This window comes from Salmo salar, chromosome ssa14 (genome assembly GCF_905237065.1).
Source record: "Salmo salar chromosome ssa14, Ssal_v3.1, whole genome shotgun sequence".
Classification (NCBI taxonomy): domain Eukaryota; kingdom Metazoa; phylum Chordata; class Actinopteri; order Salmoniformes; family Salmonidae; genus Salmo; species Salmo salar.
In genome coordinates, this window is record NC_059455.1 from 41365978 (window position 1) to 41382717 (window position 16740).

At 44.2% G+C, this 16740-nt stretch overlaps 1 protein-coding gene across 1 annotated transcript in view; it reads right to left on the bottom strand.

Moving 5' to 3' along the window:
- Positions 1-12282, bottom strand: part of LOC106569702 (skin secretory protein xP2-like) — a 38652-nt gene extending 26370 nt beyond the window's left edge. Inside the window, exon 1 of the mRNA XM_045693674.1 lies at positions 12242-12282. Coding sequence (XP_045549630.1) covers positions 12242-12282 — 41 coding nt within the window. The remainder of the gene's footprint in view (positions 1-12241) is intronic.
- Positions 12283-16740: the final 4458 nt, after the last annotated feature.

A 16740-nucleotide genomic window follows, 5' to 3' on the forward strand; every position in this document is an offset into this window, starting at 1 on the left:
AGAGAGAATCTCACCACAGCAAGTCAGGAGAGAAAGAGTAATGAATCTAAGACTCTTTTAGAAGCATCTGAGTTGTTTGGATTCAAAATCTGAGTTGTTGACCAATAGCATTACTGTAAAGTTAACCTCCAATCAGATTTCATACCTATAGGATGCAATCATAACAGAACCCTCTGCTTCTCAGAAGTGAGACAATGGGGGCTGGTGAATGTTGTATTCCTAAGACAACACAGAGGACATTCTTGCATACAGTTGAAAAGAAGAGCCCCTTAGGGGGCGGGGCTGTCCTACATCACTCCAAGGTCAAAAACATAGAGCTCCTCCCCAGAGGTCACAGCTGATTGTTGTAAAAACCCGTGAGACATGACCAATGAGATGAGAGTTGATATCCACACAGCGTGTATGTGGGCAGAGGAAGGTGGTGGGTTCCCCAAAATCCACACTTGATAAATGGTTGTAGTGCTATAATCCCAGACATTTCCAACAGCACACCTTTACATCTTTCCTACTAACCCATCAAATAAACACACATATTTTAGTCAAATGTTTTGGTAGAAACATGGGTCGTCCGGGTGGGTCGCGGACACTCAGTTGTTCTTTTTCTAAAATCGAGTGATGCACGACAACGTAGGTGACCCGCCTGTCTTTTTGTCTGCTTTGTCGTCACTTTTGTCTGCAACTTGTCTTTTCTACCATAAATTTGGCCTTGGCCAGGGTGATTTACAAGGCATTAACCATGACCCCACTCCTCATCCACCATTTTTGGAAATACTGCCCTACAATACCTCCTGTTTAACCATAAACCCTCAGTCTCTCTCCAACTCCTTCCTGTCCTCCTCGCAGGTGGGCATTTATTGTCATGAATCTTGCCCTGGAGACAGCTCTGCAGAGGGGTCACTAGCTGGCATAAAGCCATGAAATCTTACAATTTAGCCAATTTTGACTTTGCAGCTGGCACATCTAGCAGAAATCGTTCAGTTCTGCCTCCAGGACAAGATTCATGACAATAAAAGTCAACCTGCGTCCTCCTCACTAACAGGTGAAGGTGTTATCGGCTGTTTTGAATATTTTATGATATTAGGTGCAGAGAATGAAGAGAGATGCTGCAGTACACTCTAATAAAGACTAATAGAATTAGGACAGGACATGTTGTCACTGTCAAGTAGATGTCGACCGATTAGACGGTACCGATTATTGGAGGATCAAAAAAGCCGATACCGATAAATTTGCCGATTTTATATATTTGTAATGATGACAATTACAACAATACTAAAAGAACACTTTAATTTTAAGTTAATATAATGCATAAATAAAATATATTTAGTCTCAAATAAATAATGAAACATGTTCAATTTGTTTTAAATAATGCAATAACACAATAATGCAATATGTGCCATGTATAAAAGCTAACGTTTAAGTTCCTTGCTCAGAACATTAAGGAACATATGGAAGCTGGTGGTTCAATATTCCCAGTTCTTCAATATTCCCAGTTAAGAGGTTTTAGGTTGTGGTTATTATAGGAATTATGACGCGTCGACTATTTCTTTCTATACCATTTGTATTTCATATACCTTTGACTATTGGATGTTCTTATAGGCACTTTAGTATTACCAGCCTAATCTCGGGAGTTGATAGGCTTGACGTCATAAACAGTGCTGTGCTTCAAGCATTGCTAAGAGCTGCCGGCAAAACACAGTAAATGGTTGTTTGAATGAATGCTTACGAGCCTGCTGCTGCCTACCACCACTCAGTCAGACTGTTCTATCAAATATCAAATCATAGACTTAATTATAATATAATAAACACAGAAATATGAGCCTTTGGTCATTAATATGGTCAAATACTCCGGAAACTATCATTTCGAAAAACAAAACGTTTATTCTTTCAGTGAAATACGGAACCGTTCCGTATTTTATCGAACGGGTGGCAACCCTAAGTCTAAATATTGCTGTTACATTGCACACACTTCAATGTTATGACATAATTATGTAAAATTATGGCAAATTAATTAAGGTCTTCACACAGTTCGCAATGAGCCAGGCGGCCCAAACTGTTGCATATACTCTGATTCTGCTTATACTGAACGCAAGAGAAGTGACACAATTTCCTTAGTTAATATTGCCCGCTAACATGAATTTCTTTTAACTAAATATGCAGGTTTAAAAATGTATCCTTCTGTGTATTGATGTTTATGGTTAGGTACATTTGTGAAACGATTGTGCTTTTTTCGCAAATGCGCTTTTGTTAAATCATCACCCGTTTGGCGAAGTTGAAGTAGGCTGTGATTCGATCATAAATTAACAGGCACCGCATTGATTATATGCAACGCAGGACAAGCGTTTATAAGATAAGTTTAATGCTAGCTAGCAACTTACCTTTGGTCCTTGCAGCCACAAGGTCATTTTGACGCTGCACTCGCATAACAGGTGGTCAGCCTGCCAGGCAGTTTCCTGGTGGATTGCAATGTAATCGGCCATAAATGGCGTCCAAAAAGGACGATTACCGATTGTTATGAAAACTTGAAATCAGCCCTAATTAATCGGCCATGCCGATTAATCGGTCGTCCTCAACTGTCAAGTACAGTTTGTGCATCAGCAGCTGTAACAGTATAGCTGAACAAATGTGGCATTTCTATTGGGGAAGATTATTTTCCCCACAGGCATTGTGACATGGATCCTTCAAGTATTCTGACTTAAGATCTGTGCGCTTTTCACATAAATGATTCAATGAGAGAATTGCAAAAATAATCAAGTTAAGCATGCTGATCTAGAATAGTGTCTTTACAGTGCAGACAGAAATGCAGGTTTGACTTATAGTTCAATAATAGGCCTAATGAACACATTACAATACATGTTCATCAATACATGGCATATACAGTGAGGGAAAAAAGTATTTGATCCCCTGCTGATTTTGTACGTTTGCCCACTGACAAAGAAATTATCAGTCTATAATTTTAATGGTAGGTTTATTTGAACAGTGAGAGACAGAATAACAACAAAAAAATCCAGAAAAACGCATGTCAAAAATGTTATAAATTGATTTGCATTTTAATGAGGGAAATAAGTATTTGACCCCCCTGCAAAACATGACTTAGTACTTGGTGGCAAAACCCTTATTGGCAATCACAGAGGTCAGACGTTTCTTGTAGTTGGCCACCAGGTTTGCACACATCTCAGGAGGGATTTTGTCCCACTCCTCTTTGCAGATCTTCTCCAAGTCATTAAGGTTTCGAGGCTGACGTTTGGCAACTAGAACCTTCACCTCCCTCCACAGATTTTCCATGGGATTAAGGTCTGGAGACTGGCTAGGCCACTCCAGGACCTTAATGTGCTTATTCTTGAGCAACTCCTTTGTTGCCTTGGCCATGTGTTTTGGGTCATTGTCATGCTGGAATACCCATCTATGACCCATTTTCAATGCCCTGGCTGAGGGAAGGAGGTTCTCACCCAAGATTTGACGGTACATGACCCCGTCCATCGTCCCTTTGATGCGGTGAAGTTGTCCTGTCCCCTTAGCAGAAAAACACCCCCAAAGCATAATGTTTCCACCTCCATGTTTGACGGTGGGGATGGTGTTCTTGGGGTCATAGGCAGCATTCCTCCTCCTCCTCCAAACATGGCGAGTTGAGTTGATGCCAAAGAGCTCCATTTTGGTCTCATCTTTTTATTTTATTTTATTTATTTCACCTTTATTTAACCAGGTAGGCAAGTTGAGAACAAGTTCTCATTTACAATTGCGACTTGGCCAAGATAAAGCAAAGCAGTTTAACACATACAACAACACAGAGTTACACATGGAGTAAAACAAACATACAGTCAATAATACAGTAGAAAAATAAGTCTATACACAATGTGAGCAAATGAGGTGAGATAAGGGAGGTAAAGGCAAAAAAGGCCATGGTGGCAAAGTAAATACAATATAGCAAGTAAAACACTGGAATGGTAGATTTGTAGTGGAAGAAAGTGCAAAGTAGAAATAGAAATAATGGGGTGCAAAGGAGCAAAAATAAATAAATAAATACAGAATGGGAGAGGTAGTTGTTTGGGCTAAATTATAGATTGGCTATGTACAGGTTCAGTGATCTGTGAGCTGCTCTGACAGCTGGTGCTTAAAGCTAGTGAGGGAGATAAGTGTTTCCAGTTTCAGAGATTTTTGTAGTTCGTTCCAGTCATTGGCAGCAGATAACTGGAAGGAGAGATGGCCAAAGGAGGAATTGGCTTTGGGGGTGACCAGAGAGATATACCTGCTGGAGCGCGTGCTACAGGTGGGTGCTGCTATGGTGACCAGTGAGCGGAGATACAGGGGGACTTTACCTAGCAGGGTCTTGTAGGTGACCTGGAGCCAGTGGGTTTACATTTACATTTACGTCATTTTTGGCAACGAGTATGAAGCGAGGGCCAGCCAACGAGAGTGTACAGGTCGCAGTGGTGGGTAGTATATGGGGCTTCGGTGACAAAATGGATGGCACTGTGATAGACTGCATCCAGTTTATTGAGTAGGGTATTGGAGGCTATTTTGTAAATGACATCGCCGAAGTCGAGGATCGGTAGGATGGTCAGTTTTACGAGGGTATGTTTGGCAGCATGAGAGAAGGAGGCTTTGTTGCGAAATAGGAAGCCAATTCTAGATTTAACTTTGGATTGGAGATGTTTGATGTGAGTCTGGAAGGAGAGTTTACAATCTAACCAGACAACTAGGTATTTGTAGTTGTCCACATATTCTAAGTCAGAACCGTCCAGAGTAGTGATGCTGGACGGGCGGGCAGGTGCAGGTAGCGATCGGTTGAAGAGCATGCATTTAGTTTTACTTGTATTTAGGAGCAGTTGGAGGCCACGGAAGGAGAGTTGTATGGCATTGAAGCTCGTCTGGAGGGTTGTTAACACAGTGTCCAAAGAAGGGCCAGAAGTATACAGAATGGTGTCATCTGCGTAGAGGTGGATCAGAGACTTATCAGCAGCAAGAGCGACATCATTGATGTATACAGAGAAAAGAGTTGGCCCAAGAATTGAACCCTGTGGCACCCCCATAGAGACTACCAGAGGCCCGGACAACAGGCCATCCAATTTGACACATTGAACTCTATCAGAGAAGTAGTTGGTGAACCAGGCGAGGCAATCATTTGAGGAACCAAGGCTATTGAGTCTGCCGATGAGGATGTGGTGATTGACAGAGTCGAAAGCCTTGGCCAGGTCAATGACTACGGCAGCACAGTATTGTTTCTTATCGATTGCGGTTAAGATATAGTTTAGGACCTTGAGCTTGGCTGAGGTGCACCCATGACCAGCTCTGAAACCAGACTGCATAGCGGAGAAGGTGCAGTGGGATTCGAAATGGTCGGTAATCTGTTTGTTGACTTGGCTTTCGAAGACTTTAGAAAGGCAGGGTAGGATAGATATTGGTCTGTCGCAGTTTGGGTCAAGAGTGTCCCCTCCTTTGAAGAGTGGGATGACAGCAGCTGCTTTCCAATCTTTGGGAATTTCAGATGACACGAAAGAGAGGTTGAACAGGCTAGTAATAGGGGTTGCAACAATTTCGGCAGATAATTTTAGAAAGAAAGGGTCCAGATTGTCTAGCCCAGCTGATTTGTAGGGGTCCAGATTTTGCAGCTCTTTCAGAACATCAGCTGACTGGATTTGGGAGAAGGAGAAATGGGGAAGGCTTGGGCAAGTAGCTGTGGGGGATGTAGTGCTGTTGACCACGGTAGGGGTAGCCAGGTGGAAAGCACGGCCAGCCGTAGAAAAATGCTTATTGAAAGTCTCAATTATAGTGGATTTATCAGTGGTGACAGAGTTTCCTATCCTCAGTGCAGTGGGCAGCTGGGAGGAGGTGTTCTTATTCTGCATGGACTTTACAGTGTCCCAGAACTTTTTTGAGTTTGTGTTGCAGGAAGCAAATTTCTGCTTGAGAAAGCTAGCCTTGGCTTTTCTAACTGCCTGTGTATATTGGTTTCTAACTTCCCTGAAAAGTTGCATATCACGGGGGCTGTTCGATGCTAATGCAGAACGCCACAGGATGTTTTTGTGTTGGTTAAGGGCAGTCAGGTCTAGAGAGAACCAAGGGCTATATCTGTTCCTGGTTCTACATTTCTTGAATGGGGCATGCTTATTTAAGATGGTGAGGAAAGCATTTTAAAAAAAATAACTAGGCATCCTCTACTGACGGGATGAGGTCAATATCCTTTCAGGATACCCGGGCCAGGTCGATTAGAAAGGCTTGCTCACTGAAATGTTTCAGGGAGTGTTTGACAGTGATGAGTGGAGGTCGTTTGACCGCTGACCCATTACGGATGCAGGCAATGAGGCAGTGATCGCTGAGATCTTGGTTGAAAACAGCAGAGGTGTATTTAGAAGGCAAGTTGGTTAGGATGATATCTATGAGGGTGCCCGTGTTTACGGCTTTGGGGTGGTACCTGGTAGGTTCATTGATAATTTGTGGGAGATTGAGGGCATCAAGCTTAGATTGTAGGATGGCTGGGGTCTTAAGCATGTCCCAGTTTAGGTCAACTAGCAGCATGAGCTCTGAAGATAGATGGGGGAAAATCAGTTCACATATGGTGTCCAGAGCACAGCTGGGGGCAGAGGGTTGTCTATAGCAGGCGGCAACGGTGAGAGACTTGTTTTTAGAGAGATGGATTTTTAAAAGTAGAAGTTCAAATTGTTTGGGTACAGATCTGGAAAGTAGGACAGAACTCTGCAGGCTATCTCTGCAGTAGATTGCAACACCGCCCCCTTTGGCCATGCTTCTTGTCTGAAAATGTTGTAGTTAGGGATGAAGATTTCAGAGTTTTTGGTGGACTTCCTAAGCCAGGATTCAGACACGGCTAGGACATCTGGGTTGGCAGAGTGTGCTAAAGCAGTGAATAAAACAAACTTAGGGAGGAGGCTTCTAATGTTAACCTCTCTAGGGAAGGTGGGACGAAATCGTCCCACCTACGTAACAGCCAGTGGAATCCTGTGGCGCGTTATTCAAATACCTTAGAAATGCTATTACTTCAATTTCTCAAACATATGACTATTTTACACCATTTTAACCCCTGGTCGGGCTCTAGCGAAAAATCCTATCGCCATTTGCATAACAAAATGTCAGATTATGTCAGCAGAGTACCCAGCCAGAAATAATCAGACACCCATTTTTAAAGCTAGCATATAATGTCACATAAACCCAAACCACAGCTAAATGCAGCACTAACCTTTGATGATCTTCATCAGATGACACGCCTAGGACATTATGTTATACAATACATGCATGTTTTGTTCAATCAAGTTCATATTTATATCAAAAACCAGCTTTTTACATTAGCATGTGACATTCAGAACTAGCATACCCCCCGCAAACCTCCGGTGAATTTACTAAATTACTCATGATAAAAGTTCACAAAAAAACATAACAATTATTTTAAGAATTATAGATACAGAACTCCTCTATGCACTCGCTATGTCCGATTTTGAAATAGCTTTTCGGTGAAAGCACATTTTGCAATATTCTAAGTAGATAGCCCGGCATCACAGGGCTAGCTATTTAGACACCCACCAAGTTTGGCACTCACCAAAGTCAGATTTACTATAAGAAAAATGTTATTACCTTTGCTGTTCTTCATCAGAATGCACTCCCAGGACTTCTACTTCAATAACAAATGTTGGTTTGGTTCAAAATAATCCATAGTTATGTTCAAATATCCTCTGTTTTGTTCGTGTGTTCAAGACACTATCCGAAGTGTAAAGAAGGGTGATGCGCCCGACGCGTTTCGTGACAAAAAAATTCTAAATATTCCATTACCGTACTTCGAAGCATGTCAACCGCTGTTTAAAATCAATTTTTATGCCATTTTTCTCGTAAAAAAGCGATAATATTCCGACCGGGAATCTGTCTTTTAGTACAAAGAGAGCGAAAATAAAAACATGGGGTCGCCTCGTGCACGCGCCTCAGTCTCATTGTCCTCTGATAGACCACTTACCAAAGGCGCTAATGTTTTCAGCCAGGGGCTGCCTCGACATCATTCAGCTTTTTCCCGGGTTCTGAGAGCCTATGGGAGCCGTAGGAAGTGTCACGTTACAGCAAAGATCCTGAGCTTTCAATAAAAAGAGTCAAGAAGCCCAAGGAATGGTCAGAGAGGGCACTTCCTGTACAGAATCTTCTCAGGTTTTTGCCTGCCATATGAGTTCTGTTATACTCACAGACACCATTCAAACAGTTTTAGAAACTTTAGGGTGTTTTCTATCCAAAGCCAATAATTATATACATATTCTAGTTTCTGGGCAGGAGTAATAACCAGATTAAATCGGGTACGTTTTTTATCCGGCCGTGTAAATACTGCCCCCTAGCCCTAACAGGTTAACATGCATGAAACCAAGGCTATTACGGTTACAGAAGTAATCAAAAGAGAGCGCCTGGGGAATAGGAGTGGAGCTAGGCACTGCAGGGCCTGGATTCACCTCTACATCACCAGAGGAACAGAGGAGGTGTAGGTGAAGGGTACGGCTAAAAGCTATGAGAATTGGTCGTCTATGACGTCCGGAATAGAGAGTAAAAGGAGCAGGTTTCTGGGGGCGATAAAATAGCTTCAAGGTATAATATACAGACAAAGGTATGGTAGGATGTGAATACAGTGGAGGTAAACCTAGGCATTGAGTGATGATGAGAGAGATATTGTCTCTGGAAACATTGAAACCAGAAGATGTCATAGCATGTGTGGGTGGTGGAACTGAAAGTTTGGATAAGGTATAATGAGCAGGGCTAGAGGCTCTACAGTGAAATAAGCCAATAAACCCTAACCAGAACAGCAATGGACAAGGAATATTGACATTATTAAGGAGAGGCATGCTTAGCTGAGTGACCATAAAGGACAGTGAGATTCAGACAGCTAGCCGAGCCATAGGTAGCAAACTGGCAGAAGATGGAGGGAGGTCTGTTTTTAGCCACCTCGTGCGTTTCCGTCTGTAGATTAGTGGGGTTCCGTGTTGTAGGGGGGACCAGTCCAATTGGCAAAGTAGTTATAGTTATAGTGGCCCAAGAAAATTGTCCGAATAGAGCTATTCAGATTTTACATTTTAGTTAATTAGCAGACGCTCTTATCCAGAGCGAATTACAGTAGTGCATGCATAGATTTCATTTCATGCATATTTTTGGGGACTGGCCCACCGTGGGAATCGAACCCACAACCCTGGTGTTGCACACACCATGCTCTACCAACTGAGCCACAGGGAAGGCTATGGCAGATGGCAGCCGATAAGACAGCTAACGATTAGCAGGCCGCAGATGGGCTTTCAGGTTACGTCGCGAAGGAGGGGCCAGTTGGATATCTCCCTCGGGCAGATAACGTCGGTAGTCCAGTCATGAAAGCTTGATGGGGCTCTGCATCGGCAGTAAAACGGGTCCGGATAGGTGATTGTAGCCCAGGAGTGGCTGATGGACTCTTCAGCAGGCTAGCTTCGGAATAATTGATGTTAGCTCCGGGACCGACGTTAGCCAATAGTCACTCGGATAGCAGCTACCTAGCTGCAAGATCCAGGTGTAAATGTCCAGAGCCTGCGGTAGAAATCCGGGGATATGGAGAGAAAATAGTTCCGGTATGCTCTGGTCTGAGTCGCACTGTACAAAACTGGCGAGAGCTTTTCCACAACACTTTCACCCAGTTGTCCTCTGAATCATTCAGATGTTCATTGGCAAACTTCAGACGGGCATGTATATGTGCTTTCTTGAGTAGGAGGACCTTGCGGGCGCTGCAGGATTTCAGTCCTTCACAGCGTAGTGTGTTACCAATTGTTTTCTTGGTGACTATGGTCCCAGCTGCCTTGAGGTCATTGACAAGATCCTCCCGTGCAGTTCTGGGCTGATTGCTCACCGTTCTCATGATCATTGCAACTCCACGAGGTGAGATCTTGCATGGAGCCCCAGGCCGAGGGAGATTGACAGTTCTTTTGTGTTTCTTCCATTTGCGAATAATCGCATCAACTGTTGTCACCTTCTCACCAAGCTGCTTGGCGATGGTCTTGTAGCCCATTCCAGCCTTGTGTAGGTCTACAATCTTGTCCCTGACATCTTTGGAGAGCTCTTTGGTCTTGGCCATGGTGGAGAGTTTGGAATCTGATTGATTGATTGCTTCTGTGGACAGGTGTCTTTTATACAGGTAACAAGCTGAGATTAGTGTGCTCCTAATCTCAGCTCGTTACCTGTATAAAAGACACCTGGGAGCCAGAAATCTTTCTGATTAAGAGGGGGTCAAATACTTATGCTGCCTATGACCCCAAGAACACCATCCCCACCGTCAAACATGGAGGTGGAAACATTATGCTTTGGGGGTGTTTTTCTGCTAAGGGGACAGGACAACTTCACCGCATCAAAGGGACGATGGACGGGGTCATGTACCGTCAAATCTTGGGTGAGAACCTCCTTCCCTCAGCCAGGGCATTGAAAATGGGTCATAGATGGGTATTCCAGCATGACAATGACCCAAAACACATGGCCAAGGCAACAAAGGAGTTGCTCAAGAATAAGCACATTAAGGTCCTGGAGTGGCCTAGCCAGTCTCCAGACCTTAATCCCATGGAAAATCTGTGGAGGGAGGTGAAGGTTCTAGTTGCCAAACGTCAGCCTCGAAACCTTAATGACTTGGAGAAGATCTGCAAAGAGGAGTGGGACAAAATCCCTCCTGAGATGTGTGCAAACCTGGTGGCCAACTACAAGAAACGTCTGACCTCTGTGATTGCCAATAAGGGTTTTGCCACCAAGTACTAAGTCATGTTTTGCAGGGGGGTCAAATACTTATTTCCCTCATTAAAATGCAAATCAATTTATAACATTTTTGACATGCGTTTTTCTGGATTTTTTTGTTGTTATTCTGTCTCTCACTGTTCAAATAAACCTACCATTAAAATTATAGACTGATAATTTCTTTGTCAGTGGGCAAACGTACAAAATCAGCAGGGGATCAAATACTTTTTTCCCTCACTGTATACATATTTGCTAATAGACAGAGATGTATTGTTGTATTTCTGGTCAATTAGACGTGTTTAGAGCATATTCATACAGTAATATACTGTGGTAGACAGGTTTGTCATGAAATCAAGGAGGTGGGAAGACAGGGTAGATAATAAACATATAATGCCATTTCTAAGAGGTCACAGCTGATTGGTCTAATGCTAGTTTGAGTGGACCAATGAGATAAGAGTTGATATCTACAGTGTGCGTATCCAAATGAGAATTACTAAACTGAATGGAGAATGGAACATTATTAAACACTTCTAGTCGTAAAACTCAACAGACATACGATAGTTAAATACTAGCAAGTAATACATTCATGAACAAAGAGCTAGTGTAACCAATGTGAAATGGCTAGCTAGTTAGCAGGCTGCGCACTAATAGCATTTCAATCGGTGACGTCACTCACTCTGAGACCTTGAAGTAGTTGTTCCCCTTGCTCTGCAAGGGCCGTGGCTTTTGTGGAGCGATGGGTAACGATGCTTCGAGGTTGGCTGTTGTCGATGTGTGCAGAGGGTTCCTGGTTCGAACCCAGGTAGGGGCGAGGAGAGGGACAGAAGCTACACTGTTATAGCTAGACTGATTAACATTTATTAAAATCAGACGCATTAACATAATGAACACAGAACCTTCCATGCCATATCTGGAGATACACCAGTACATTCTACTGTGGACTAAAGAGGAAGCCATGACATATCTGCAAAAACCTTTGTGGTCTTATTTACGTACATGAATTAATAATATGTTGATGTTCCAGTGTGGGCTGTTTAGTTGATCAGTTCCTTGTTAACCTTCTGTAGCAGGTTCAAGGGGGTAGGGTTTCCACATCACCAAGTTCAATAACCAAACTCGCACAGGAAGCACAACTAGAATACAAATGGGGAATTTATTAGGGAGATTTGCACACTGTGGGAAAGGGGGGAATTCAACAATCAGTTCTTGTTGTCCATTCCATCCTCCAGGGGTAATCCTAAACCTCAGGTCCTCAGCCAAACTTGTTCAGTACACAGGGGGAGGGTAATCAGACAGTCCAGGTCACAATGGGTAATCACACAGATAATTCTGTCTTCTCACACTCTCCATACCACATGTTTTCCTCTCAGTCCTCCCTCTGTTTGTGCAGCCCGCTTCCTTTTTTATCCCCAAGCACTCCCTGGTTTAATGGTCCACAGGCTTGCCTTTTTGGGGCAGGAAGTCCATATAAGGCTTTGGGGTGGAGCCAGCGGGCTGCAAGATATCTCCCTTCAATCACCACTACTCTCACCTCTCACCTCTCACCTCTCCCTGCCGTCTGCCAATCTTCATAGTCCCAGGTGAAGAGCTGAAACAGAATCAGACTCTATATACACCATCATACACAGGTTGTCAGTATACAGAACAATAACATGATATATGTTGCTTTGTGTTCTGTTCATCACCACTTAATAACTCTATTGGACACTGGGGTAGTGATATTGATTTTCACATACTGTCCAGTACGACGCAATTGAGAGATATTACAGAGAACGTGTGAGAATACATGAGACAATGGGTTTCATAGTGGAAGAACTACCATCTAGTGTTGGAGTACAGCCACTACAGGGGTGATATGAGATTCTCATGTCTCTGTCTTCCCTGTACTGTCAGACCCTGTATGTAGAGAGAGGAAGGCTATGTTCCCTGAACTGTCAGACCCTGTATGTGGAGAGAGGAAGGCTGTCTTCCCTGTACTGTCAGACCCTGTATGTGGAGAGAGGAAGGCTGTCTTCCCTGTACTGTCAGACCCTGTATGTGGATGGAGGAAGGCTGTCTTCCCTGTACTGTCAGACCCTGTATGTGGAGAGAGGAAGGCTGTCTTCCCTGTACTGTCAGACCCTGTATGTGGAGAGAGGAAGACTATCTTCCCTGTACTGTCAGGCCCTGTATGTAGAGAGAGGAAGGCTGTCTTCCCTGAACTGTCAGACTCTGTATGTAGAGAGAGGAAGGCTGTCTTCCCTGTACTGTCAGACCCTGTATGTAGAGAGAGGAAGGCTGTCTTCCCTGTACTGTCAGACCCTGTATGTAGAGAGAGGAAGGCTGTCTTCCCTGTAATGTCAGACAGGGGTTTATTGGAGCAGGTTGAGAGCTTCAAGATCCACATCACCAACAAACTATCATGGCCCAAACACACCAAGACAGTCGTGAACAGGACACGACAATGCCTATTCCCCCTCAGCAGACTGAATATATTTGGCTTGGGTCCTCAGATCCTCAAAACATTCTACAGCTGCACCATCAAGAGCATCCTGACTGGTTGCATCACCGCCTGGTATGGCAACTGCTCGGCCTCCAACCGCGAGGTGCTGCAGAGGGCGTTCCAGTACATCACTGGGGCCAAGCTTCCTGCCATGCAGGACCTCTAGACCAGGCAGTGTCAGAGGAATTGCCAAAGACTCCAGCCACCCTAGTCATAGACTGTTCTCTCTGCTACCGCACGGCAAGCGGTACCGGAGGACCAAGTCTTGGTTCAAAAGGCTTCTTAACACCGTCTACCCCCAAGCCATAAGACTGCTGAACAGCTAATCAAGTGGCTACCCAGACTATTTGCATTGTCGTCTTCCCCACCGAACCTTGTATGTGGACAGAGGAAGACTGTCTTCCCTGTACTGTCAGACCCTGTATGTGGAGAGAGGAAGGCTGTCTTCCCTGAACTGTCAGACCCTGTATGTAGAGAGAGGAAGACTGTCTTCCCTGTACTGTCAGACCCTGTATGTGGACAGAGGAAGACTGTCTTCCCTGAACTGTCAGACCCTGTATGTAGAGAGAGGAAGGCTGTCTTCCTGTACTGACAGACCCTGTATGTAGAGAGAAGAAGGCTGTCTTCCCTGTACTGTCAGACCCTGTATGTAGAGAGAAGAAGGCTGTCTTCCCTGTACTGTCAGACCCTGTACATGGGGAGAGGAAGGTACAGGGAATTAAAACGTCTGGATTTTCAGCCTGTTCAGGTGGGATGGGGTTTTTGGCCCACAGCATGACATCACAATCTGATCTGATTATTCTGACCAATGATCAGTAATTATATTTGCATATGTTTCTTCTTACTTTGAAGGGATAAATGGGGTAGGCTCTAGAGTCTATAGGATCTTATCAACCAAACAGGGCTGTGTATGTAAATATATTTAAAGTTGTATCAACACGCCCACAAGATCAGACTGAACATTTCAATGGCAAAAGGAGGCTCAGGGAAATAAATGACACACAGACATTTATTAGACATACAGTGATGATGTATAAAATCTAATTAATAGGAGTGCATGGTGGTTTTAACCAATACGGTCATAACTCCATCTTGTCCACTGATAGGCTACTGTATTGGATACAGGAAGGTATGTGTCAGGGGTCGAGTTAGAATTTCTTTTTTGCCCTGTTTCTCAAAAGTGTTGGAAAAACTTGTCAATAATTAACTGACTGGCTTCCTTGATGCCTATAGTATTCTCTCTGATAAGCAATCTGGTTTCTGCTCAGGTTATGGATGTGTCACTGCAACCTTAAAGGTCCTAAATGATGTCACCATTGCCCTTGATTCTAAGAAATGCTGTGCTGCTATTTTATTGACTTGGCCTAAGCTTTTGATACGGTAAACCATTCCATTCTTGTGGGCCGGATAAGGAGTATTGGTGTCTTTGAGCAGTCTATGGCCTAGTTTGCGGGCTACCTCTCTCAAAGAGTGCAGTGTAAAAAGTCAGAACATCTGCTGTCCCAGCCACTGCCTGTCACCAAGGGAGTACCCCAAGGCTCGATCCTAGGCCCCACGTTCTTCTCAATGTACATCAGCAACATAGCTCAGGCAGTTGGAAGCTATCTCATCCATTTATATGCAGATGATAGTCTTATACTCAGCTGGCCCCTCCCCGGATTTGTAAACGTTCTACGTCAAAGCTTTCTTTGTTTCCAACAAGCTTTCTCTGCCATTAACATTGTTCTGAACACCTCCAAAATAAAGGTCATGTGGTTTGGTAAGAAGAATGCCCCTCTCGCCACGTGTGTGATTACTACCTCTGAGGGTTTAGAGCTTGAGGTAGTCACCTCATACAAGTACTTGGGAGTATGGCTAGATGGTACACTGTTCTTCTCTCAGCACATATCAAAGCTGCAGGCTAAAGTTAAATCTAGACTCCTCTTTCACCCCAGCTGCCAAACTAACCCTGATTCAGATGACCATCCTACACATGCTAGATTATGGACACGTAATTTATAGATCGGCCGGTAATGGTGCTTTTGAGCGGCTAGATATTCTTCACTATTCGACCATCAGATTTGCTACCAATGCTCCTTATAGGACACATCACTGCACTCTATACTCTTCTGTGAACTGGTCAACTCTGTATACCTGTTGTTGCTTATTTATAAAACCCTCTAAGGCCTCACTCCCCCCTATATGAGATATCTACTGCAGCCCTCATCCTCCAGATACAACACCCGTTCTGCCAGTCACATCAAGGCGGTGACCCGATCCTGTAGGTTCATGCTCTACAACATTCGCAGAGTACGACCCTGCCTCACACAGGAAGCGGCGCAGGTCCTAATCCAGGCACTTGTCATCTCCCGTCTGGATTACTGCAACTCGTTGTTGGCTGGGCTCCCTGCCTGTGCCATTAAACCCCTACAACTCATCCAGAACGCCGCAGCCCGTCTGGTGTTCAACCTTCCCAAGTTCTCTCACGTCACCCCGCTCCTCCGCTCTCTCCACTGGCTTCCAGTTGAAGCTCGCATCCGCTACAAGACCATGGTGCTTGCCTACGGAGCTGTGAGGGGAACGGCACCTCCGTAACTTCAGGCTCTGATCAGGCCCTACACCCAAACAAGGGCACTGCGTTCATCCACCTCTGGCCTGCTCGCCTCCCTACCTCTGAGGAAGCACAGTTCCCGCTCAGCCCAGTCAAAACTGTTCGCTGCTCTGGCACCCCAATGGTGGAACAAGCTCCCTCACGACGCCAGGACAGCGGAGTCAATCACCACCTTCCGGAGACACCTGAAACCCCACCTCTTCAAGGAATACCTGGGATAGGATAAAGTAATCCTTCTAACCCCCCCCTTAAAAGATTTAGATGCACTATTGTAAAGTGGTTGTTCCACTGGATATCATAAGGTGAATGCACCAATTTGTAAGTCGCTCTGGATAAGAGCGTCTGCTAAATGACTTAAATGTAATGTAAATGTTAAAGGTCCCCACACCACACACATCCCTGGGTTGCACGTCTTTTCAGTTCACTGCAGCTAGCGACTGGAACGAGCTGCAACAAACACTCAAACTGGACAGTTTTATCTCCATCTCTTCATTCAAAGACTCAATCATGGACACTCTTACTGACAGTTGTGGCTGCTTTGCATGATGTATTGTTGTCTCTACCTTCTTGCCCTTTGTGCTGTTGTCTGTGCCCAATAATGTTTGTACCCTGTTTTGTGCTGCTACCATGTTGTGCTGCTGCCATGTTGGGTTGCTACCATGTTGTTGTCATGTTGTGTTGCGACCATGCTGTGTTGTCATGTGTTGCTGCCTTGCTATGTTGTCTTCTGAGGTCTCTCTTTATGTAGTGTCGTGTGTTTTGTCCTGTATTTTTAAATCATTTATTTTTATTTTTAATCCCAGCCCCATCCCCGCAGGAGGCCTTTTTCCTTTTGGTAGGCCGTCATTGTAAATAAGAATTTGTTCTTAACTGACTTGCCCAGTTAAATAAAGGATACATCTTTTTTATTTTTTTTTAAGAATCAGATAGCACTTAGGTCATAGAAATAGTTATCATA